Here is a 27,854-nt window from a genome sequence, read left to right as displayed (position 1 = left end):
ACAATTTTAGTTAAAATTTCCACTATTGTCTTTATAATAAATATCATATACAGGGTTATTGCAGGTTTGAGTAGATTATTTAAAGGCTATAAACTGTCAAATTACCGTTGTCTCGCGTTGCGGGTTCAAACACTGCCAGTTATCTTAGGTGATATGTAACAACTCAGTCTGATTTAGTATTATCACAAGTGGCCTTGTGGCTGGTGCATGGCTCATTCTCTCGTTGATTTGACTCTGTGTAATGTTATTGTATTAGCGTCGAGACTCAACGTAAGCGACGCCTGCGTGTTCTCAGGTGGGAAAGTAGATATTAATTAAGGCAATAATATTGTATGCTATTGTTTATAGTGTTACTTATTAACGTAATGTAATGTAATGTAATCTATGACTTTAGTAGTCATAGATGTTTAGGTAAAAATGGAAATTTTTTTGATATTTTTTTTTGCAGAATTTTAATATCCAAATTATGCGTAAATTACATTTAACATATCTAAAAGACATCATATTTCGTCTGGCTGAATTTTCAATAGTTATGAAATTATAAGTTTATTTTGGTTAAAAGTTAATAGTCGCTCATTTGATTTTATTTGAACTTACAACACTAACTTCCAATTACCCACTGTCCCCAAAAATCGACTACGGCATGGGAAATGATCCAGACACTAACAACAAGTTTAAAGTCGTTCAGAGAGAAATTTTCTCACCTGTATGAAAACGTTAAAATGTTTTCGGAAAATCTTACCAGAGAATGGGACGAAAACAAACTTCATCTCAGGGTGGATGCTGATTTTGCAATGAAAAGGATTCGGAGTAAAAAAAACGCTTTTCGATGAAAACTGCTCTGAAGAAGATTCGTCTGTGCAAGAAAAAGCGAAGTGGAAGAAGTTCCAAGTAGAAACTTTCTACAGAATTTGTGACGCCGCTTTTACAAGCAGTGTTGCCAGATTTGAATATTAAAAAGTAGCGAGGTTATGCTCCAAAAGTAGCGGATTTGAACTATTTGTACTCTAAACATAAAAATAAATTATTTTGCAGCTATACACTTTTACTAATCATATCCTTATCGATTGAATGGAAACATCTGGAGTTGGAAATATGTCAGACATTTGGGTTGGCAACTTTCATGAGGTAATCGCACTTTTGGTGGTGGTGTGTTAGAGTAAACTACATACTACTTCAGTAGCAGTAGATTCGCAATGTGCAATGAGCTGTACGGACGGTGATACTGTAATATGAGCGACCATTCTGATTTTCAAGAAGACATATTTGCTTAAACCACAAGGGCGGTAGAAGTTAGGGAGGCCAATCCAACCATATTATAGTTCATCACCATATTATGGTTCCTTTGCAAGCCTACCGTGAAAATTTTATAGGGAAGGCAGTGAAAATTTAGGGGGAGCCCGGCACCCCTACTCACCCGCCAGTGGATACGTGTCTGCTTCATGGCCTTCACATTACAATACACTTTACATTGTTTACACTACGCTTTTTTTTTTACCGTTATTCCTATTTATTTGAAATTTATTTGGTAAATTCTTTGTTTGGGAGCTATGAATTTTGGAAGTTTTAATTGTAATTTCACTTACTTATGTTAATAAGGATAATATAGTAATACAATTAGCAGTGGCTATATGATGCACTATATGATGCATGGTTGTACAACCGGGTATTTTTTTAATACTAAAGATATCTATATGTATTAAAGTAGTGTATCAGTAAAAAGTAAAAAAAATATATATTCTTTGCTCTTCAGCGCAAGACAGTATTGATGCATTTCTTAAAACATTCAATTAAAAAAACTGAAAGAAAGAGAGACATTTACATTTCCAGTTGCAGCGAGCTTTGCCACTGGAAGCAGTAACATTGAGCATATGGCAGCGAGCTCGTATCTCTTAACATGGGGAAGTGGATTTATTCTTGCATCGCTGCTATCTTCCCTCATACCTGCTTGCAGTTGCACCTCGTTCCGCAACTGGTATATAGTCAGCTTCTGTAATAGTTACGAATTCCTCCGCTTGGCAGCGCTTGACTCAATTGATAGGGAGAGTAACATACAGACGCTTGGAAGAAAGAAGTTATTCACAAAGAACAAATACGCGTCTGGTGGTTGTAGTGTTTCTTACAGGCATAATATCAAGGGAGTTTTGCCCTCCCAAAGTTGGGTGTTTGTGGTCCTAAATATTCATTATGATTAAAACAGAGGAATTGTCAAAATATAAAATAATTCTGTATTTTAATTTTGTGCTCGTATCGGTGCAATTTTTAAGAATGTTTACTGTCTCAAGAACTGTCTAGTATCGATTCTCTTTCAAGCAAGATGTTTTCCTTTTCTTTTTTTGGGGGTGTCATATTATCAGCCATGAAATTAGGAGATTCCAACATGGAATACCAGGAAGTATGTCTAATGAAAAACTGAAGTATAAATGCAGCCAACGGGACTTAATACTGTATGTATGATATTTCTTCCCATTCCACCCAGTTAAGTAATTTGTAATTAATCTCTCATCAATACTTTTTATGGCCATATGCTAAATAAGATGATGAGAATGAATTAAATGTTGGAATGAAGAAAGTGAGAGAAAACACACGTACACGGTTTTCGTCCAATACAAAGCCACCTTGACGCGATCTGGAATCGAACCAGGGACCCCAAGTAATTTAGAATCTAGGAAATAATTTGTGACACTAAAAGAATAATAATCTTACTATACACATAAGTATATATATTCTTTTTGTGTTTTAGAGGTTGCTTGATGTTGTTTTCACAAAATTTTTCCAATTTAAAACATCATTGCAGTTAAGAACTGAAATAAAGAAGACTCAATAGTGAAACACACATGTAGTATGATGTACAGAATGAATGGTAAACCAAATCAAATCAAACGAACATTGACAATAGAAATATCTAGTGCTTGCAATCGCAGTTCGTTCTTCTTTCCTACTTTGAAATATATACCTACCATGCCCAAAAGAGAAATTCCTATATTCAAGATATGTTCAGCATCAAATTCAGTGATTTCTAATTCACGGTTAATTCCTATTGATTGAAAACTGACAAATCATTCCAAATATTAATATTTAGTAAATCATGTCTAGAAGAAGAAAAAGACCTACCACTGGTCTAATTTTCTGTCTTTCATGCACATGATCCCGTGTTCGATTTCCGGCGGAGAGCATAAAAAATTATTCTCAAATCATTCACTTTCTATAATCATCTGTCTTCTTTAGCCTAATTTGCTGGAATGTTAAACTTTTTTTTCATTTTTGAAGGAAAAAACTTAGATTTCATACTTCTTTATAGTAGAACAGTAGACAAAAATACATGGTTACTGAAAATGGACTTTCTGTTCCTTAGCATTCATACAAAGAAATGCTTTAAAAATGCATATTATCGGAGAGAGGTGTTTCTGTACTCTTAAAGAAAATAAAGCGGAAAATATTTGAGGTAGTGATGCTTTTTATTCAGAAAAACTTGGTGAGCAGCATTTCAGATTTCAATGAAGTCAGAACAATTTGAAGCCCGAAAAGAACGAAGAAAGACCTCTTATTTTAAAATAATGCATAGTTTGTTTAACCAAATAATTTTTGTTTAACTGCGTGCATGAATATATGCAATTTTCTTGATTTTTTCTTCTTTTTGGGTTAACGCCATCATTCATGGCTTACAACACATGCTATATATTCGATTTATCTCTTGTTCAATAACATGAATGTAGAAGTTTTGTATATAAATAGTGTATAAACGTACTTTGATAGTGATTGTTTAAAAAAAAGGAAATAGCTTAGGTCTATATATTAAATCAATATTAGAGAATAACCTTTAATCAATAAATATACAAATATAGCTTAAAAGGAGTTTCCTCTTTATATTTTCTGAATATATTTTTTATAAAACTCAAGAACACTGGGGGAGGGGAACACTTGCGCGTACCTACATACCTTTAATATTGCCACCGTTGCTTCTACAGACGACGAACCGCTACTGACAATTAGTCCCGTATTTATAAATCTCCTCTAAATGCCTCCCCTACACACAAATCCCAAGAATACATCTAGAACATTGCAAGAATACCCCAATATCCCTGGAATTTTCTAGGTATATTCCTGGGATTTGTGGATAGAGGAGGCATTTAGGGGAGATTTTTAAATACGGGGCTTAAACTCCTTATCTCATGTAAGCTTACCAGATTCTTACAACTATTAGGCCTAGGCATTAAGTAAAACAGGAACACTATAAGTGATACTGCACAGCGCAAACTCAACAAAAGTCTAGTGATGTCAAATCTGAAGATTAAAAAGTACTAAAACAAGAATTGAACTAATATCGGACATGGTAGTTCATCGTGAATAAAATACTTAGCAAACAAACTTTTGTTGCATTATATAAAACTAATAATTTGTGATTTCACATATAAAAATAAGGAAGTAGCGCATTGTTAAGAATTATAGCCTGCAGATCATTAAAAGTAGCCCAAAAAGCAAGCGTGTCGACCAATTTGAAATTTTGGTAGCGAGAGCACTTAAAAAATTGCCCAATCCGCTACTTCTAGCCCAATCTGGCAACACTGTGTACAAGTGTTGAAGAAAAGTTTATTCCAAGTGAACATTTAATAAAAGATTGTGCCTATTTGATCCCAAAGAGATTTGAAAAAATAAATCACATGGACTACCAGCTGGAGTCCTGAAAACGTTAGCAGAAAATATAGGCGTGTGGAAAGAAACCCTGTCACGCGAACTAAAACAATTTGTGACTCATTTCAAAGATTACTTCAAGAATCTGAAGAATACTTCTACTTCTGACTTTGATGTGGTTCAGTGCCTAGCTGATTCTGGAAATGAAGATGAATGGAGTGAAAACAAAACGGAAGATCAGGATTTGCTCAATCCAGGGTTGTATAAATTGTGTTTTTACATTCCTGTATGCGCTGACTTTAAATGTAAGCACTTACGGCATTTTTTGTGTGTACAAATGAGATATGGCTCTTCCAACTAACCTGGTAACTTGCGAATGCCTATTTTCTAAGTTGCGAATCATTAAATCAAACCTGAGATCACTTTTGAGGCAAAGTCTACTGAAAAATTTCATGCTCCTTAATACTGAATGGGTACATAATTTTCTTATAGATTACGATGCTATTGGAAGCGAAATAGCAAAAAGCTCCAGAGATCTTAAACGATTACACATGCTGCGAAATTTAATATAGTCATACAATTGAATCTAATAGTATATTTCCTTCTGTTTGTATTAGAACATGTAGACTACTATTAATTTATCCATCCTACATTCACATTCTTGTTAGCTGTAATTATAATATTATTCTTTGCTATGCAATATTTACGATAGGGCCTATTTAGAACTAGTCGTTTTGTAACTGCGTATGCTTAGTGTTGTGAACAAATTAAAAAATCATTTTAAAAGCCAAAATGTTTACATAAATTTATCCATGAGGCGCCTCTCTAAGTTTCCATCTCCGCCTAGCTCTAACAACTCCAGTCCGACACTGGTTGAGAGTATTGAGTTTTACAAGGAGGGGGTTATTTGAGCTCGAAATGTTCGTCAAATTTAATTCAGGACTTGTTTCATAGTTTCAGCGCTACGGTATTTTAGAGGAAGCATCAGCCTTCTGTTAGCTCTCACTTTCATCAGTCATTGCCGATCAGTCTCATCGAGCGACTCGATACTTGTTCCACATTATTTCTCTCCTTAAGCCCTTTTATATATAAAATTTCTGAGTTATCCGACACCATCCTCTAATCCATTTTGCTCACAATAACAACCTATTCAATAATGGAATAAGTTGTTCATAACTCTCAAACGATAGTGTCTATTTTTGTATGTACTTTCTAAGTATTGTTTATATTTACGGGCAAAAGTGCTATTTTAAAGGCACAAGCAATTAAGAAGAAGAAGAAGAAAAATATAAAAATTAATTTAAATATTTGTATCATATCCAAATATTTCTTAATTTCGTTGCTATGACAACTTGTTTATATGTTTGATGTCGTTGTTGCGGTAACTAAGAAAAAGATATATATTCCTGTTCGAAATATCAATGTTAGAGAAGATTGTAATCATAATACGAGAGGTAATGTTAGATTTTCTCGTAATGGCAATACAAGGGTCACTACGAAAGTTTTGAGATACGCATTGTTGTGGCACAGTATTTGAATTCCAACAATTGCGTTCGGTAGTGGTATCCAGAGCGAAGAAGCGAAGCAAGTTTCAACTCGCCTCGCTTATCGGCATGGCCGTATCGCCTTCACTTGTTTGTTGATGTGAGCAGTATTCAGCTGTCTAGAATGGAGCTCGAAAGGGAACATTTTCGGACAATGATCCTTTACGATTTCAAAAGTGGTTTGAACGAGACACAAAGCCTTGACCGTTTGCAGGCGGCATTTGGGAACCTTGCTCCTTCCCGTGCTACAATTTTTCTGTGGTTTGGTGAATTCAGAACAGGCCGGACATCGCTTGAAGATGAAGAGAGAGCTGGACGTCCGGCAACAGCTGTGTCAGATGAAAACATTGCCGCTGTGGAACAAATGATTCGAGAAAATCCTCGAACAACTTTCAAGGATATTGAATCTACAGTGAACATTGGATCGCCAGCAGTAACAAAAATTCTTCATGATGATCTTCGGCTCAGGAAGTTTTCATCTCGTTGGGTGCCTCACACTTTGACTGAACAGCAGAAACGCATGCGTGTGGAATGGTGTGAAGAAATGCTTGCAAGATTTGATGGAGGCAATTCTCGACGCGTCTCTGACATTGTTACTGGTAATGAAACTTGGATCTATCAATTTGACCCTGAAAATAAACGCCAGTCTACAGTTTGGATCTTTCCAGACGAAAATCTTCCCACGAAAGTGAAGCGACCGCGAAGTGAGGGGAAGAAGATGATCGCAACTTCCTTCTCCAAATCTGGCCATGTTGCAACTGTTCCACTTGAAGAACAAAGGACTGTTACTGCTCAGTGGTACACCACTGTTTGCCAAACAAAAGTGTTCCAGAAGCTTCGGGAACGGCGTCCAAGAACTGGATTGCGTGAGATCCTGCTTCATCATAACAACGCGTCCGCACACACGGCCAACATCACAATTCAGTTTTTAGAATCTACGGAGGTCAAACTTATGATTCATCCGCCGTATAGCTCTGACCTGGCCCCGTGTAATTTTTTTCAATTCCTCAGGATCAAAGATAGTATGCGTGGGAAGAGATTTTGCAGCCCTGAAGAGGCTGTAGTGGCTTACGAGAATGAACTTTCAATACTTGAAGAAAAAACTGGCAACACTGCTTCCAAAAGGGGTTTTCGAGGATGCAAAAGTGTGTACAGTGTAATGGGTGTGTGTACAGTGTAATATACAGGGTAATAATGTTACTTTGAGAAAATGTAAGTGTTGAATTGATTTTAAGTATGTAAGTTGTTTCACATCTCAAAACTTTCGTAGTGACCCTCGTACGACCGAATCTAATTTCAGAAGAAATAGAAATAATAATTATGCTGCTTTTAGGAATAATGTAAATAATCGAGCTAAGTGTTTACGAACTCCAAGATTTTGTAGTAATTACATAGGTGGCAGTAATTTTCGAAATCGAAACCGAACAATTGGTGAAGTAAATAACATACCGGACTGTACTCAACATTGTGCTATTCAATGTAACCTAATCGAATCTTTTGCTAATGTAACATGAGCTAAAGTTATGGCGCCCGTCAAAAACATTCGATTATTTTTTTGTTTTGTTTCACTTTGAATATTGTTGATTTCATCGTAATTTTTACTCCGTTCACATTCTATGCAATTACATCTATGCATCGATACAAATATTGTCTATTAAATTTATGTTAAATATGCCGGAGTAAATAAAACATGTTACGTTGTATTTTAATTCACACCAACTTAATTGTTAACGAGTATAAATGGCATTAAATTAAAGAATCTATTTTGGACCTAAAACATTTTGAATGTCTTTTTATCGATAATTTTATAGAATTAAAATAAAATTGATTATTGAATAAATATAACAATGATATTGAGGTAAAATGAAAATAATATATAGTTTTATGAATTGTAATTTTATATATATGAAGGCTATTCAAAAAGCAAGGTAACTACTGTATATGAAATATCTAACGGTCCAGGATTTTTTCTTTAATTGTGATCAATTTTAAAAAGTCCCATAGTTCGGGAGCCATTATATAACAATCGTGTCTATTTTTGTTATCTTTGTATGTACTTTCTAAGTATTGTTTATATTTACGGGCAAAAGTGCTATTTTAAAGGCACAAGCAATTAGGAAGAAAAAAATATAAAAAAATAATTTAAATATTTGTAACATATTGAAATATTTCTTAATTTCGTTGCTATGACAACTTGTTTATATGTCTGATGTCGTTGCTGCGGTAACTAAGAAAAAGATAGAAGGAAGAACCACCTTGTAAAGACCGAATGTACAATATTTTAATGTGACAAACACGATATATGTTGAAAGTGAATATATATATTCAAAAGTGAATAAATGTGTTGTGTTTTTTATTATAATCTCGTGTGCTGTATATATATTCAATATATATATTTGGAATCAGGGAATGTAGCGTAAACGAAGAAATAACCTTACAATCTGTATCACAAAACATTAATATTGTCAGACATTCTAACAATTTGCTTGTGTAAGTCAAAATATAATTACATTTTCTTATTGATATCATTCCAGGAATTTTAACGAAGTACAAATTGGCTGCTTTTCTGACATTATAGAAGTTTTTAATCATTATGGGGACTTACCAAATGATAACCTTCCCCATCCATATAATTTTGCAGATGTTCCAGAGAAGTCCTCCCTCGAGTTCTCTGCTGGGAGGCAGACAGGTACTGTGTATGGCGTCAAAGGAACTGGAGAGTCCAGGATCAATATTGCTAGATCATGGTATACGGAAGGTGGAAGATATTCTGGATGAATGATTGTCTCGTCTATACCAACATCTATGGGTTGAGCGTCATCTCGTGTCGTTGTAAAGTCCAGATCGCCTATTCGAGCTACAGTAACTGTCCTGTTGAGTAAAAATAAGAGAATATACACTAGATACACGGAGAAAGTATAACAGTTATTACTCCAAATTAACAAATAAACTCTAGCCTATGTGATTCTCCAAATGAAATCTTGGGTATGTGCTTCGCAAAGTTCCCAAATAAATTACCTGGAAAGTATGACTCGTTAGTGTTCACAAAGTGTTCAGTGTATGCAAAGTATTGTAAAGGTAGCTCAAAAGTAGTTTCTGCTAACAAGTAAGAGTAAAGACATACCGAAAATACCTTGCGATCGAGGCGAGGTTTAAATTGTGGTCACTACCTCGATGTCTAGGTCTAAATGGATGAGGGGAGCATCCTCGCTGTAAGATCTCAGTTTGGGGAGAAACTTAATGTGACGCGCGAGAAATTATTCCCTTAGTGCATAAAAATCACTCGAAACCACATTTTGAAATTGAAAAGTCCAAACAGTTTATAAGTAGGGATAGACGCAAGACGAGACATGAGAAATGTTAAAGTCTCGTCTCTTGTTTCGCAAAAATATTTGAGTCTCATCTCTTGTCCATTTCTATCAATAAATCAATGGCTTTTACCTTTTTTTTCAATTTTCTGTAAATAAATGCCCTCTTTCAGTACTCAGGCTAGAAATCATTTCCCAGTAAAACAAAAAAAACAGGTTTGTCTTCAAGTTTCGAGGTGGAGGGGGTATTAACTTCACCAAATGAAGTTTCGCCACTGCAATCCCATTATTCGACGTTGCCTCCTTATGGATACGTGCCTTTCTTTACAGGTTTTTCTTCCTTATATCAGTAACGAACTTAGAAGGAATTCTTTTTTATTAATCTCGAAATTGGTAGTGTGTGAAGTTTTTAAGTATAGATATCATTAATACTAGCTTCTCTTTCTTTAGAAATTCTGGAATTTAGGGACTTCAACCCGAAAGCGCCCTCCCTGTAAGCGCCACTGCTTTATATAGTAATAAGCTACACTATAATTCTCAAATAAATATGGTTTACTTATCTGACATTACAATTTCATCGTTATTTTCTTCCATTCTCTATTTAAAATATGCCTATTATGATGTATGTGGCTCTTACCCCATATTGCAGGAACATTCATCATTAGTTCTAATAATATGTCTTTCATAATCAAATTTAAAGAGCAGCGAAACTTCTCGAGCATAGACACGCACAATCTTCTCCAGACGAAATTCTGAACAAATGAAAATTTTATTCCGTGCAATGCTTCAGGGAAAACCAATGAGAACACGAGCCACGGCGATGCTTACACTAAACATCGATGTAAAAACAAACTCGGTTGGTTATCATCGCGACCACTAATTTACTATCGCGGTCGACCTCTAGGTCGACATATAGCGTACATCTCCGACATGAGGGGCCGCGGTGGCTCAGTGGTAGAGCGTTCACCTCTGGTGCATGGGGTCTCTGGTTCGATCCCAGCTCGGATACAGTGGACAAATACCGTGTGCGTAGGTTTCCTCGGGGTTCTCCCGTTTTCTCCCACTTTCTTCATTCCACCATTTCGTTGATTATTTTATCATCATCGTCTCCTTTAGCCTACCTAGCATAACCATGGCACGTAAAACTCAAAGATTTAATTTATTTCGTCTCGGGCATGCGCTTACCCATTTGAATCCATGTGTTTGTGCCATTATTGAGGTAGCGACCAAGACTTAAAGCTCGTCCTCGATCGCGAGGTATCTTCGGTATTTCTTTACCCTAAGACACACTTCGCAGAAAGTTGAAGGCATATTTTGTACGACACATTGAATCATTTTCAAACTCTTCATGGCATATTTGTGTTACAGAGTTGTCCAATGTGTTAATTTAATAAGTGAAACCTCTCTAAAGCGGACAGCCGTGGGGAATCAAAAATTATCCGCTATAGAGAGGTGTCCGCCTTAAAGAGGTTTCAATATTTTCTTACGTAAATTAATAAATAGGGTAATATGCAATTAGAATTTTTTTTGCATGAATCATTTATTCACGAATATTACCAAAATGTTACTGTATCTGCATTATCCTTCGCCATCCAATACTTCATGTTCCAGGCACAACATGCAAATAATATGTTGTAGTTCTCTGCACTTTACATTTATTACTACTTAGTAGGTTTTCAGTATGTTGCTTTAATTTGTGGGTTAATTGCACTCCATTAGTGTCTTTTTAGACAATATGCGTATCGACAGGCAAAAATTAACGAAAATTTCTTTCGCTTGGTTAGAGATTCCAGCGGGACAGTAGAATAATGTGTCATCCCAAAAGGCGGGCAACTGCCAATCACTTTTGTATCTAAAACAGCTTGGGAGGGAGTGGAATGCAAGCAAAAAACACGAGAGTGTTGTTAAACGGAGAAGCTTCATCTGGGTTACTGAGCAGACAATTGAGGAGGCAAAACGTTGTCGCAATACTTCCTTGGCGACACATGTATGAATTATTTAAGATGTATTTTTACAGTACTTTTAAATTTGTTTCTAGAGAAAGTGTCCGTAGTACGGAGGTAAATAATACCTATAAAACACAGAAAAGATTGTCCGTGTCCGTACTAGAGAGTGTCCTCTTTAGAGAGGTTTGCCAATATGTTTTTTTCCTATGTCAGTGTTTGGGGATTACAAAATATGTCCGTTACGGGAGGTGTCCGCTTTATAGAGGTGTCCGTTAGTAGAGGTTTCACTGTATTTTCCCAAAGGGGATGAAGTTCACACTGCACTCAGCCATCACACACTCTAACATAATCATATACTCTAATACGAGCAAATATTATTATTATTATTATTATTATTATTATTATTATTATTATTATTATTAGTCTTTTTTATTACAAATATATAGAATCTTCTAGGTGCAACTAAACCATCACCCGTTTGAATAAATGTTGTGATACTGCTGACACGACACACAAGAACACTTTTTCAGAAATTGCACATTTGATGATTTTTACACTCCCTTCGAACCCCTAGTAAAAAATAATGTTTCCCGACTGAATGGCTGACTATTTTAAGAAACAAAAGTGTGTGCTTTCAAGCGAGATGTTCCATAAACTGTTTTCACTCAAATAAAAGTTTCTTTTCTACACAAAATAAAAGTTGCTCCGTTTCTATCATACCGATTCGAAAAAGTTCTTGAGAGGAAGGGGTACTCATCTTTTCCAGGAATGAAATTTTTCTTGTCCAGGGGAGAAAATTTTTTATCAAGGGAAAACATTTCTTGCATCCTCCCGTCAATTCGCACAGTGCAGTTGATATAAAGTACTTCAATCGTACGGTAGGTAGTTGGTGAGTACTTCAAATTATATGCCCGTAGCCAAACTTCCTCTATAAAAATTGTTGTGTGAGTACCTTAAGATTCTGAAACATGGATTTTTGGATAGGGCACATATTAGTTTCTAAGTGGAGTCTTGACCCGACTACGAAAGGCCCTACAGCTTTGGAGCTATGGACCTTTAAAATTCATTTTTCATGTTTTCGGCAGCCTATAACTCCGAAAGGAAGCGTTTGTACATCCAGGTTGGTCTATACTTTTTGCCTTAATTTGGTGTCAGGAATCATCTCCCAAACGTTGTCGGTGTTGTTTTGAAACACCCTGTATTTATCAATTTAATGGAGACACTTGAAGTTGGAAACACAACTGATGTCTCTTTAAGCCTTTATATTTCAAGTATACTCCTGTTGGCGCTGCTGTCGATGCGTGTTTTCCGGTACCTTACTCGAAAGAGGAGCGACAAGTTTCTGTGGCCGAGATCTTCCAATTGCTGGATAAGTAAGCGTTGCCACAATAAACTATTTCACGGACTTTGCTGTGCACTGCCTTATTAGCCATTCTAAGTAGCCTACGATCTTCACTCGTCAAGACCAAACGACTGAATGGCAACACAGCCGAGGTCATTCACTTTTCCTCTAAGCAAAGGGAGGGTTTCCTCTGTACGAGGGTGGCGGAGATGGAGCGGATGTATGTTTCATATATTTTCCGAGGGCACACTTGAAATAGATAGGCTCTAGTAATGATCAGGCGACAATCGCAGCGCTGGACTGTTGCTAGTGATGTTTGAGAGGGCAAACTCCGTACTGTTTGAGAAGCAGTAGAACAGCAGTGCGTAGTTAATTCAGCAGATAATAATAGTGTAAAATGGGCGACCTTCTTGATTTCCAAAGAGGTTGTTGGTGCTCGGTTATGTGAAATGAATGGGACAAAAGTGGCAAGTGTGTTGGGTCTGTCGCGAGGGATAGTGTTCAAGGTGATGACGACGTACAAAACTCACTTCAAAATCAAATCGGCGAAGAGGAACAGTGGTCAGAAGAAAACTGTCACTGACAGATCCCGCTGATCATTAAAGCGGATTGCCATTCAGAACCGTCATACGACTACACTGGAAGTGACGGATTAACTCCAACACCAGTCCTCATTTCTACCGACGAAAGTTAAAGACCTTCAAAGAAAGAATTTTGTTGCTGGACAAGGCTGTGATTTGCAATAGGTGAAGGAGACTGTGCCTTCTTTTTATGACCATAACATAACCTATTTAGATCTTTGGAAAACAAATGTAGATAGCTTGAGTCAACTGTCTTGGATAGATTTAAAGAGGGGGGGCGCGGTGGCTCAGTGGTAGAGCGTTCACCTCTGGTGCTTGGGGTCCCGGGTTCGATCCCAGCCCCCGCCAAGTGAACTTTGTGGTGGACAAACACCGTGCTCGTGGGTTTTCTCGGGGTTCTCCCGTTTCCTCCCACTTTCTTCATTCCACCATTTCATTCATCTCTCATAATCACCGTCTCCTTTAGCCTAACCGGCATAACCGTGGGACGTAAAACTTAAAGATTTCATTTCATTTCATTTCAGATTTAAAGAGGCAGCTAAGATGGGAAGAAGTAGAAGAAAGTTGAACTCTTTTTCAAGATAGTATGCTGCCTATTTCATTTGACCGTTTGTTAAACGAACTAAGTGTGCTGAACTCATATCTTACAGACACTGTTTTGTCAGAGTTTACAAACCAGAAGCTTTTATCAGAACAAGGGTGGTTAACCATATTCCAGAACTTGAAAAAAGATTATATAAATGTTCCTAATCTTAAGATGTTTGTTGAGTTTGTTCTTTGCTTGCCGGGAACAAATGCTTCGATCGAGCGGGCATTTTCAATGATAAACAACTTTTGAGGTGCTTAAAAGTCCGTGATGTCCATTGATTGTGTAAAATCAACTTTAGTAATACAAATGAACTTCACAAACGTGTAAAGAAATGTACGAGTACATTAAAAACAAAATCAAGAATCTTTTAAAAGCTCTGGCCTCATCAGAGAAATATGAGTGGAAAGAGCCCAAACCGTCTTCCTCTATGAACGCTGAAAAAGAGTAGTACAGTGAACATATGAACTAATCTCGGGTTGCCAGACGTCTGGCTTTTAGCCGGACTGTCCGGATTTTGGACATAAAAATTGATGTCCGGCTTTGTACCTAATCCGGAGTCCTCCTTTTCGAGTTTGTAGACTAATTAATGAAACAGGTCAACTAATTAATGAAACAGAGATGCTTCAGGAGGTCAATAAGTAAAACAGGTTTTCAAGATGCGTAAAATATTGCCAAATTGGAGATAGAATAAAAAGTGGTTAGTACCATGACTTTATTAAGTACCAATAAAGCCTGCTGTTTGCTGCCTGCTAATGAGCCATCATTTTGTAATTGTATTTTTTGTATTAGTTTACTTTAATAATGTATAATTTCTATAATATTTTTTTTCCTTTTTTTTTTTTAAAAAAAAAATGTGCTGTTTTGATATAATCTGGAAACAAACTTAAGTTTCGGTGAAAGCAACGTTTTTAGTGATTTTTTAAAGTCAAAGTGTCCTCCTTTTTGATTTTACAAATCTGGCAACCCTACGACTGACTTTAAAAAATGTCCCGATTTTCACTAACAGAAATATGGTCACCGTACTAATGGGGCATCATTACTTCTATATTGTAAATTGTTTTGATATATCAATAGCATCAGGAGTCATTCTATCATATATCTGACTACTATGTAACAATCTATTCTAATAATGTAAAATACCAATAATACATTTCACACATTAGCAGTGGTGCCCACCCCCCCTTATGTCTATGACGCACCCCCCCAATTGTCTATCCGTAGGTGTTCTTCCATGAAAAATCTTCTTTTCGATTAATTTTACCCCCCTCATCAAACATATTTATATAGATTTTAACCCCCCCAAATATTTCAATGACGCAGTTTGCGTCATAGCCCCCGCTTGTGGGCACCCCTGCACATTAGTAACAAGGAAAACGTGTTGTCAGGAGAAAGGATTCAAAAGTAGTCGCTGAATGTTTTTTAGTTTCGTAGTGCCGCTTCTAATCCCCTCCCTATGCTGTTGCAGAGTGGTGTAAGATTTCACAAACACTGTCGAAATGAATGATTTGGCAAAACAAAGTAAAACAATAACATCTTCTGGACACTACTTTCAAAAAAGGTCGACAGTTTGGCGGAGCGGTGTCGTTTCTAACAAATCAAAAGTAAGTGCTGTATATACTGTTCCTCCTCCACTAACACTTTAAAAGAGTAATATATATAAAATCCAATAACAGTCATTGCCTGGGAAAAGTTCACAAAGAACATGGCCTGCTATAAACATTATCAACTCCCCCTTCACTGTTTCTTCTATATGCCATGTCTCCATTTGTCAATACAGTCCCACTGATACTATGCAATTCTTCTTCCATGGTGAAATGATGTAATTGACGCTATTTTACAAGAATATAAACCAAAAAGGTTAGTAGAAAACACGTTATTAAATTTATTTTTTGATGCTCGTTTTGGCTCCCCCTGGCTGTGGCGCCCCGGGCAATCTCCCGGGTTGTCCGATCCTTGATCCGCCTCTGCTTAGTTCCACTAGTATAGGACCGATTGTAGTCGGGTCAAGGCATAACTGAGGAACTAGTATGTGAACTATCCAAATATCCATCTTTCAGAACCTCCGGTACTTGCACAATCATTTTTAGAGAGGCTTTTTGGAAGTGCTGGAGCATTCTTAAAAATTGATATTTGGATAGTTCACATGCTAGTTCCTCTGTGATGTCTTGAGTCGACTGCGATAGGTCCCATAGTAAAGGAGCTATGAACTTTTACTTTACTTGTTTTACGCAGAGCCGGTTCTAGACATTTTGAAAGTGTAAGCAAACAATATTTCGGCACCCCCACGTAAATGATAATAAAAGAGTAGGAAGTTGTAATGGACAAAAATTCTTCAAATAATTGTTACAATTGCACATTTCTTCAATATCTTCAGTCTACCTGTGAATATTAACAAAAAAATGGTGAAATTATAACTAATTGTCTTGGATAAATATTGAACGAAATTCCAATTTTAATAATTAATAGTATAGCATTTTTTTAATTAAATAAGCACAATCCAGAACTAAGATATACACCTAAGATGTATTTTGACAAGTACAATTGGAACATAAAAGTTGAAACAGAATAAAACTCATGAGCTTCAGCTCTAATATTAATACAGGTTTGATTTTGACAAGAACTCTTACGCTTCATTAAAATCATATTTACATAGTACTTTCTACTGATACGATTAATGGTGATTAGTTTAATTTCTCGTTTTCTTTGTTATCGAAAAATTCATGTTATAAAGACATTTTTTTGGCTTTCAATTTAGCAAAATCTCTTATGACATATCCATTTCATTGAGTATATCATTTTTGATAGCCATCTAAGCTAGTTCATATAATCGTTCTTGAGGTACAGTTGATCTCGAATAATTGTTTATTAATTTTAGCTGAACTTGTTTAATATATAACACATGACAAAAGTGTGTGCCTTTATCGATATTTAATTTATCTTCAATCCAGTGCCGGAACTTGAAAATCAGTCTTCAGCATTTCATCAGTACATACACCACCACATTTTTAAAGAAATTTCCTTACAATAAATTCTTCATTTTCGACAGTATTTGTGTTTTTGTTAATTTTCAGTACACCAAGATTATTGCCTAAAATAATCATTCTAATTCTATTTAGTGCATTTAAAGCTGTAGAATGATCATAGAGTTCTCAAGTGTCTTCAAAGCGTTTGGTCTACGGGTGACGTATTACGATCTTCACCGACTCCATCCGAACGAAAACCGAAGTGTTTCGAGGCAACCTGTTCTCTAGTAACCTTGCCTTTCTCCCTCTTTAAAAAATCTTTCCTAAATTTCCCTGCGCCGCGAGAAATTTTCCTCAAAACTGCATCACTTGTGAGTATGGCATTGGCGCCAATTAATGTACGAGCCCATTTCAAGTGAAAAAGAGTGTTTTACAACCAACCACACAAAGTTGAGACTTTATTGTCCCGTTAATGTACTTTATCTGTATTTTTACATTTATTTGACGCTATTTGGAAAATTTTTCATCACTACATTTTCTCTCATAAATGTTCACATTTGAAACAAAACTTCTGTTCCAGTTTAACGCCCTCTTCAACTGGCGCCTCTTGCGAACGTATAGGATTCAAGATCCGGCCCTGGTTTTACGTTTTCGACACCCTATAACTCCGAAATTATCCACTTTTGAGCAGAGGTCCATATGAACTTTTTTCTTATTTTGATGTCAGGAATCTGTTCGCAAAATACTGTGATACTTTTTGTAACACCCTGTATAATATCTCAAGTCATGCAGGGCTAAAATAAGTCTACTTTGTTCAGTATTGGAACATTTATAAGTACTTCATAGTTCCAATTGAATATTATTCCTTAACTTGTAAAAGAAATGTAAAAATCTGCGATAAGCGCGATTGATCTCAACACATATATACCTGTTGGAATATAAAAGGGCACAAAGTGCTTGTTAAATGGACACTGGCTGTTGCTAAGGCAAGTAGGTGATATTATGTGCAAATATGATGGAAGATAAGATTAGTTGTTGATAGATAGATTGGATATGTATTCATAAATTTTGATATGAGTTGTAGATGCAGGGAACGAGATTTATGGTGATTAAGATAAGTAATGATAAACAGATGTTGTACTTAAAGAAGTGAATTCAATTGTATCAGTGCAGATTCGGAATAAAGTGGCTAAATGCGATACATAGTTTTTCGGTGAAGTAGTACTAGGTTAACTTTGATTCAGGAACTCTTTAAGAAAAAGTTAACATATTTGGCGCAGTCGGTAGGATAAATATGTTAGCTTTTTCTTAAAGGATTCCTGAATCAAAGTTAACCTAGTACTTCTTAACACCGAAAAACTATGTATCGCATTTAGCCACTTTATTCCGAATCTGCACTGATACAATAGAATTCACTTCTTTAAGTATAACATCTGTTTATCATTACTTATCTTAATCACCATAAATCTCGTTCTCTGCATCTACAACTCATATCAAAATATATGAATACAAATCCAACCTATTTATCAACAACTAATCTTATCTTCCATCATATTTGCACATAATATCACCTACTTTCCTTAGCAACAGCCAATGTCCATTTAACAAGCACTTTGTGCCCTTTTATATTCCAACAATACCCTGTACATTTAAAAAAAATATATATTAATACTCACCTTTTTACTACGCAATGAGCTGCCGTTAAAACATGTCTTGCAGTTATCAAAGACCCTCCACAAAACCACTCCACTTCTCCATCACTGTTTCTGTCTCCCAGTGCAACCTACAAATAGCAAATAAATATCAATAACTTACTGAATAATTAAGATCAGCCATTCGGCCAGGTATGTGATGTTAAATGTTTTGAACAAAATTTTCTGAGCCAATAAATTGAGCCAGATTGTGTCAACGAAAGTTTGAAATAAAAGAGTTACTGTAATTTTTGCAACTTTAAATTTCGGTCATATTTTTTTTTCCTGCTTAGTTCTCGCATATATTTTAACTGAGTATGCTATCAACATCCATTTTCATGTAAATCAACCTAAAGTTCACTAAAAATAATGTGACACTTCTTTCTGTACCTAAGGTTGATGTGCTCTGTATTTATCTAGGAATGACAACTTATATGAGAATTATGTAATATAAATAATCATTGTTAGTATGATGGCATTATCAGGGAACACTAAATTAAAAATAATAGAAGCAACCATTATGGTGTAAAATGTGAAGAAATAAATGCACGTTTAATACAAGGATTTATTGTAATTTAGTGACACTTGACACTTCCAAAAGAAACAACTAGGGAAAGTGCTTATGAAGAAAAACATGAAAATGTATGGTCGATGTAGCTACAGCTTAGTTTCTACATTTTTACATGTGTGCGTGACTGTGCGTTTTGAGTAACTTAGTGAAATAAAAAGTTTTCCATACAGCTTGAAAACTCTAGCATAATTATTCGATCTTTCATCAAATAAATGTAAAATTGTGAGTTGATACTTTTAAATCTCTGTATGAGATATCATGTTTTATCGTTGATTTGCTCTTGAAGCCCATGAATATAATATACAGTAGTTCTATTCATAATGGCTGCAGATCTCATCACTTTTATAAGTTTTGTCTTATTCTCCATATTATTGGATGGTTCCATTTCGGATAGCCTATATATTGACCCATAAGTAAGCAGTGTTAAGACCCCTCACGGTATAACAATCCCTTATTGTTATAATTGATCTCAGGCTTAGTAGGTTCGCTTCTCCTACATGTATATCAATGACACCTCATTAGCATCAAACATTCTCATTATTAGTAGTAAGGATCCGAAAATATGATCAATCTTTAATGTGTGATCAAATTTCTTTGTCCACAGGACATATTACGAGCCAAGGGCGCCCATCAGAAGGGGCAAGGTGGGGCGCCCGCCCCCTAGAGGAAATTGTACTTCAGAATATCGAAAATCCAATAGAATTTTTACATTAGTTACAGCAAAATTTAAAACTATTTACTTACTTGCCTCCCCTTGGAAACCACAACATGGGCGCCCTTGTTACCAGCTGTAATTGGGTTGAGGTGCATTTAGTAGCTACTAATTTCACTAGTTAACAAATTTAAACTTTTTGTTTGTTACATGAGAAAAATCACCTGATCTTAAAGGAACTTTTTGCGCTGAATCGAATATGCACTCGGTTTCTCTCCATCACGTACAGTTTTCCCGTAACAGAGGGATTTTCAGGAAATTCCCTCAAAAATTTCCCTTTTTCAGATATTTTATTCCCCTAGCTCCTGTCCCCTTACACATATAGAAATTATACCTAAGTATACCTTGATTTATATTTAATAAACCCTAAAAGTTTCGTAAAAATCGCTTTGTTCTTTCTAGAGAAATAAATATATTTGTATGTATACTGTGTGCACTGTTTATTGCACCTGATAGTAATGCTTTCAGATCTCCTGAGTTGGGGTAAAAACGATTTGCTTTATTACTACAAACACAGACATAAAAATGAATATTTACAATAGTCAACAACACACTTGTATTGCTCTCTGTAAATTAGAAACGTGTATAAAAATAGAATGTACTTCCAACGTATATTTTTTTTAAACGTACAGTATATGTATATCTTAATACATATATATACAATTCTCCAAGTTTTTTCGTTTTGTTCATGAAATGGTTATCAATATTTGTTATTAAATGTAACAGAATGCAAAAGAAAGAAAGAATGGAATACAGACTCATTGTTGACAAAAATGAACTAATGCAGTCTGAATTTTCCACTACGGTATCGTTTCCCCCCTCCCCCCGCGCATTTCTTTCTTTCTTGTGTTCTTGACACCTGGTGAGGGAGTTTTGTACATTTTTATATTGACGTGTGGTTTAACACTACTTCACTTTCAAAGTTGTCTTTGCTGCTAAGAGTGCTTTCATGTTTGATCTTAACGGCATTATACCCAATTAAGACCAGAAGTTTAGTTTGTGATTAGTACAATGGCGTCAAGAGGACGGCGTTCGTGTGTTAACTCACCAAATAGTTTTTGTTATGTGTGTGGCCAGTTTGTAGTTAAAGGACAGTGTGGATCCATTACGCCATCGGTGAAACTAGCATATTATATATATTTCGGATGTCGTGTGGGAGATCAGGACAAAACTTGGGCACCCAACATAATTTGTGCGTCGTGCTACGTCACTTTACTTGCATGGGCCAAAGGGAAACGGAGGTTCAAGAAATTTGCTGTACCAATGGTGTGGAGAGAACCCACCAACCATCTGGATGATTGTTATTTTTGTCTCACAGTAGTTAAGGGACATTCTAAAAAAAGCAAATACACAATAAGTTATCCCAACGTTAAATCCGCAATTAGACCTATTCCGCACGGGGATGAACTTCCACTTCCCGAGCCCCCTACCAACTGGGAAGAGATATGACCAAAAGACTCTGATGATGATCATGACCTTGATGAACCATCGACATCAACATGTACATCCAAGGATCCAACGTTCATCCCTGACTGTGTTCGCGAGCCACATTTCATCCGGCAATGTGAACTTAATGACCTAGTCCGTGATTTGCACCTGACAAAACAAGAGGCGGAACTTCTGGGATCAAGGCTCCAGCAGTAGAACTTATTGGATGCAGAAACGAACATATCAGTGTACAGGAAAAGGCATGTTCAATTTTCAAGCTATTTCTCAATGCAAGATAATGTGTGCGTATGTACGGATATAAATGGGTTGATGGCGGAGCTAGGAATTCCTTGCGTTCCAGAAGAATGGAGGTTATTTATCGACGCGTCAAAGGTCAGCCTTAAAGCTGTCCTTTTACATAATGGAAATAAAAAAAAACCTTCTATACAACTTGCGCACTCAGTGAAGATTAAGGAATCCTATGACACCATGTCAACTTTGCTAAATCTTATAAATTACAAGGATCATTGTTGGCAAATATGTTGTGATCTCAAGGTAGTTGGTATTTTATTAGGACTGCAGTGCGGTTACACGAAGTACCAATGTTTTTTATGTTTATGGGATAGCCGAGCTGATGACAAACATTATGAAGTGAAGGAATGGGAACCTAGAGTGAATTACGTACCTGGAGAATGCAACGTCAAATACGCTCCTTTGGTAGATCCTAATAAGATATTACTACCGCCACTTCATATCAAGTTAGGACTTATGAAAAACTTTGTCAAAGCCATGGACACATCTGGTGAAGGTTTCAAGTATTTGCGAGATAAGTTCCCTAACCTGAGTGATGCTAAGATTTCAGCGGGAGTGTTTATTGGTCCCCAAATTAGGAAATTAATGCTTGATGATAGCTTTGACAGCAAGTTAAACAGTGCTGAGCTAGCTGCCTGGACAGCATTTAAGTGTGTTGTGCGCAACTTTTTGGGCAATAACAAAGCTGAGAGTTACACAGAAATCGTACAGGACATGATACAGAAATACAAAGAGTTGGGTTGTAGGATGTCTTTAAAAATCCACTTTTTGCACTCCCACCTCAGCTTCTTTCCTGCTAACCTAGGTGCTCTCAGCGACGAACAGGGGGAAAGATTTCACCAAGATATAATGGCAATGGAGAAAAGGTACCAGGGACGATGGGATCCTTCAATGATGGGGGACTATTGTTGGGGTCTTGTTAGAGAATGCAACATTTCTTAGAAAAGAAGGAAGTAGTGTACGTTTTTGTAACCCAATGGAAGTTTCATATATTGTGATAGTTTTGATTGTCTTTTCATGACCTTTTGGTACATTTGTATTATTGTTTATTGTAAATTGTCACACTTGTAAATTATATTGTATTATATTTTATATATGTGTTTGTGGTAATAAAGCAAAACGTTTTACCTCAACTTAAGAGATCTGAAAGCATTACTATAAGGTGCAATAAACAGTACACACAGTATACATACAAACATATTTATTTCTCTAGAAAGAATAAAGCGATTATTACGAAACTTGGAGGGTTTGTTAAATATGAATCAAAGTATACTTAGGTATAATTTCTATGTTAGTATATGCAAGGGGACAAGATCTTGGGGTGTAAAATAAACGAAAAGGGAAATTTTTGAGGGATTTTCCCGAAAATCCATCTATTACGGGAAAATCGTACGTGATGGAGAAACACCGAGTGCATATTCGAATTCAGCGCAAAAAGTTCCTTTAAGAACAGGTATTTCCGTTTATGTAACAAAACCTTTGTTAACTAGTGTTTTGTGTAACGGGAAAAGATTTGGATACTAACTTAAGTTCAAAACTTTATGATAGATGTGTCAAATGAATAGCGATCTAATCAGCCTAGAATAACATAGTTAGAGTGGCTAGATTTGTAAGTACTAACTAGATCAGAATTTCACTGGTAATACTGATATGTCAGATAGAATCGGAGGGAGTAACTATACAAGTGAATAGATACTTCTATAGTTACTTCGACGCTGTCCTCACCTCCCACTAATCCAATTTTGCGTGTGCCTCTAAAATCCTCTGTTGACGAATAGTTGTCCTTCGCTACGAAAAAATGGAATCAATAATGTGCATTGGCAAACTAAGTAAGCTAACGGAAAATTAGATTTGTCAGAGGCTATGTTGTTCTACGGTTTAACATAAGAGTGATTGATTTTATAAAACAAGTGTTTTATGACTTTTAAGAATGGATGAAAAGTACAATATGTTTAGAAGTTGTTGGTGTTAACATTACATTAATATTTTAGAAACCGTTCAAACTGTATTTAACTTTAAAATATGAAATTCATAATATTTTGTATTATAAAAACACTGTTATTTTAAAATAGATATTTCAATCGCATCATAGGAACATCATTACTGGCATATGTACAAGTAGAATAAATATACACAGTAAAAGATCTACTGCGTATTATCACTTAATGTAACACCTCAGTGTTCTAGAAATATTAAATTATAATGTAGGCTACTCTTTAATTGTCATACCTTTCTACAACTAAGAAGAAACATATGCTGGTTGTTCTAGCAGTTAATGGCCGGAATTGTCGAGAAATGTGTGGTGGAGTTCAATCGTTCGTATTCTGACAGGCAATTGGTCACCCAAGACTGTGAGCAAATTCGTAAATTCCTGAGAAAGTTCCAAAAGATGTAACTCGAAGTAGTTGGCCAGGATACTAGCACTACCATTTTGCGATTAGAATATCAATGTTGATTGAATTTGTGTATTATTAATAATGTAGGTAACTTAGAACATGTACTATAAAGGGCCTTATGATCCAAACACTTCGGAACATTATTCATCTTGGATTGGTATGACTGAAATGTTCGACTGACGTGTTTTAGTTTCTAAAGCACAAAAAGAAGCTACAAAATCTGGTTAAGCAAACCAGTCTTAAGCCACAACACAAATCAATCGTTCAGCCAATGATTCGATTCCGTGACAAAAGACGTCTGGAATCTGTGATCATCAATAAAGTTTTACTTGCTAATAAATGATCGAAGTGTCAGAAGAGATTTTAGTCACTGATATACACCTTAAGAGAAACGGTAGGTGAAGAAGGGTTTTCATGCTGCAACTCATTGTAGACTGGACTGTCCTTTGAGTGGCATATAGGTGTGAACTGTCGTCAAGATAAGGACACGGGTCTGTTGGATATTTGCGTTCACGTTGATCATTTGGATTCAACACTGTAATGATCCGCAGTGATGGTTTCATCCTCAACGAAAAAGACACGAAGAATCAACCCCTATAGGCCACCATATCACCAACAACACCTTCTATCGTGGATGGTGGTTTTGGAAACCGTACTGGGCATTGATCATGATTCAACTACTAATCTGACCATTTATGATTGCTGTAGCAGATCCATATTTCCTCACCTGTGACAATCCAACAAAGGGAACCATTCCAGATTTTCCGTACATTCGAAGAATTGCATACCTCTAGAGCATTCCTCGATGAACAGTGTCAACTCACGTTGTACCCTCATCTACAATTACACGAACACTTCTCCAAGGGTCTCTTTCCTACCGTGTTCCTGCAGATTCCGTCAAAATATGTTGTTGATTAGTAGCATTATAGAATGTAGAGTCACCGACACAAAATTTAGCAAAGCAATGCCGTGTAAGTGTAATGCATTCATTTACCACTCCTGGACCAAATGCACTGTTGCTATATTTCGCGGTTAGATGTGAACAATGACCCATTTTCAATTCTTAAAGATCAATCGCAATAATTGTATCTTGTCCTTGCTGCATTTTCACACGACCCTGTTCAACAGTACAGTGCTTCCTCACTGACTGAACACCTCAGTCTATTTTCTAAACATGTTCGAAGTTTGGGGCACCGTATGTTCGATCTTAGTCCATTTATTTGTTCCGTTGCAAAGGCTGGTTTCCCATTTAATAATAAATCGGGCACTTCAAGTGCATCAACGGATTTACCATATAACACTTTGTTCGCATATGAACTACTCTTTCCACAAAGTTGCTAAATATTCTATGCTGCTTCTGATATCATATCTATGGAAAATGGAGTAGGTAAACTGTTGAATAAGTTATTCACTTTTCTGGGCAAATGAACGTAAAATACGGACGGGTTAACAAGTAGTTATTAAATAGTCAGTTACCATGTCAACAGAAAATAGGGTGTCGATGGTCACCGTAATGTCTGATGAAGCTTACCGACCATTTAGATCTTTCTTCGCTACTAATGGTTTTGAGTGCTATCTAGAAAAGCGATTAATTTATTTGTAATCTATATGATATGTCTCTATTTAAAATTTAGAATTTTATTATTAAATGGAAAGGCTTCAATAATTTAGAAGATAGACAGAAAGAATATGGAACATGTGAGTCGTACGAGATTACGAGCTAAAGATGATCAACAGTTACAGTTCCTTGAATAATCTATACAATGGCATTAATAATTTTGTATCTACAATAAATACTAATTAAACTGAATCGTACAAAGCGTAGCTGTTCGCAGAGCCATGTGCATTTACACTGCTAGTATGCGTGTTAGACTTTACTAGACTGCTAGTTTGAAAACTTACCAGACTGGTATTATTTCGAGCTATCTTCTTTATAGGAATACCTTCAGCTGTGGTGAGATGAGCAATGCCAAATTAGGAGATACGATTCAAAGCATTTATATCCATTGGCTTTTGTTGAAATACTTATCCAGCGTAAACTTAGAATTGCAATCATGAATCATTAACCATGAACACTTTTTCGAAATTCATTTAAAGAAAGTTGAAATTTCGTACATGAAACAATGGACTATTGGAAGCAAATTAGTAAATTATTTAGCAATTGTTTAGTAAATAGTTAGCAAATATATATAATTAAATAAATAATATAATTAAATAAAGAATATATTGACAGAATAGTACATTTAAGGTTTCTATGAAAGAGGAGGTGGTAAACTTTCGTCCCGTACTAATAAAACTTCATTGAAGTCCCTGTTACAGTGAAGAATAAGTAGTCAATGCGTATATTAGTAGCTTAATATGAAACACTAAGTTTCAATATAATTTTTAATATTATAGTTCATTTCACAATTAAAAATCAATCGTTAGATTTCCAAGAAAAGAAACAATTTGCCCAGCGTCTTTTGGTTGGTGATTTATTCCACTCATTTAATTTATGGTTATGGTGATACTTGGTTTAGCTATATTTCTTGGATTAAATATTAATTGGCTGAGTTTTAAAATGTTTATTATATTTGTGTGGATACATGTAAATTTCTTCTACTTCTAAGCATCTCTAACCAGTGTATAATTATTGACGATTTCTACACCAGTTAGTAATTTGAAATTCAATTCGAAAAACTTTATTAGTGTAAACGTATTGTTCGCCCAAGAAAAATATTTTCCTCGAAATTTTCAACACGACATATGTTTTTGTCGTGTGCCTCTCTGTTCCCCTATAACATTATCCAATTTTTATGAAATTTGGTGTGAGCATCTTTGAGACTTTAGTGTGAATGCACTGTGCATTCACGAAAAAAAATATTCGGCTTGAAATTATCAAAACAACATGCATTTGTTTTGTGTGTTTGTCTGTTCAACATTTTTTTATTTTTTTTTTTTTTAAAACTGTGTCTTTCATTAAGATCAGAAAATGGGCGGGCCGAAGGTGACATCCTCTCTGTGGTCAGAGTGAAGTTTGAAAGAATGACATTATATATATGGGTGGTAAACAGGCTTTAGTGTGTATATATATAAAGAAAGAGAGAGAACAGATGGTGAGGATTGTCGGTCACGACAATAAACTGTGTTAGGCATGGGATTTTGGGTCGCTTAGGGCGAGATAAGCTCCGGGAGAACAGGCAATGGAAAGCTAGGATGAAGACAAAACCATTTGCTATATGTATACGGATAGCTATGATAGATTCGACTCTCGGGTTTATGGTCATCTGAATTGGTTTCTTTTTCATATATTGCAAGAAGATGGTTCAAAAGAGGATAACCATAACGGGGGATAACAGGAGTCTGATCCAACAGTTCGGCAATAATAGGATGAAATGCAACTATGTGATGCGTAATGTAACGGGTTCGTAGACGATATAAATCAGTGGTCGAAGTGAGGTGGTATGCGGTGGTATGCCATACCGCCTCTGGTTTTTCAGTGATAAAGGCATACCGTCTCTGGTTTTTCAATGATTAAAACATACCGTCACTGGAAAGTAGATGCTAAATACGTTTAATAAATCCATTTTTGTACACAGTAATTGACGAATAGCTTCCAACGTAAAAGGATGTTTTTGTTATGTAGAAATAATTTCTGAGTTGATAACACCGACATTTTAGTTTTCTTTTTCTTACTTTTTGTTTTTAAAATGAGGTGTCTTCAAACAAGTTTACCTAGTTTATATTTTGATGTGCTATATTGAATTGTTTTCTTTGTTATGTATGTATGTATGTATGTGTGTGTGTGTGAGTGTGTGTGTGTGTCTTCTTGCCTTAATGCATATAAATGTCGTGTTTTG

General features: G+C 35.8%; 1 protein-coding gene across 3 annotated transcripts in view; it reads right to left on the bottom strand.

The window, feature by feature from the left end:
• Positions 1–27,854, bottom strand: part of LOC145686524 (venom protease-like) — a 70,048-nt gene that overhangs the window by 6,107 nt on the left and 36,087 nt on the right. For all 3 annotated transcript variants that reach the window (XM_081759912.1, XM_081759913.1, XM_081759914.1), the window contains 2 exons: positions 18,582–18,688; positions 8,782–9,047 (listed from right to left, as the gene is read on the bottom strand). In XM_081759912.1, coding sequence (XP_081616038.1) covers positions 8,782–9,047; positions 18,582–18,688 — 373 coding nt within the window. The remainder of the gene's footprint in view (positions 1–8,781; positions 9,048–18,581; positions 18,689–27,854) is intronic.

Source organism: Thermobia domestica, chromosome 5 (assembly GCF_964235325.1).
Source record: "Thermobia domestica chromosome 5, izTheDome1.hap1.1, whole genome shotgun sequence".
NCBI classification, from domain to species: Eukaryota; Metazoa; Arthropoda; class Insecta; order Zygentoma; family Lepismatidae; genus Thermobia; species Thermobia domestica.
This window is presented reverse-complemented; position numbering and strand designations above follow the sequence as displayed.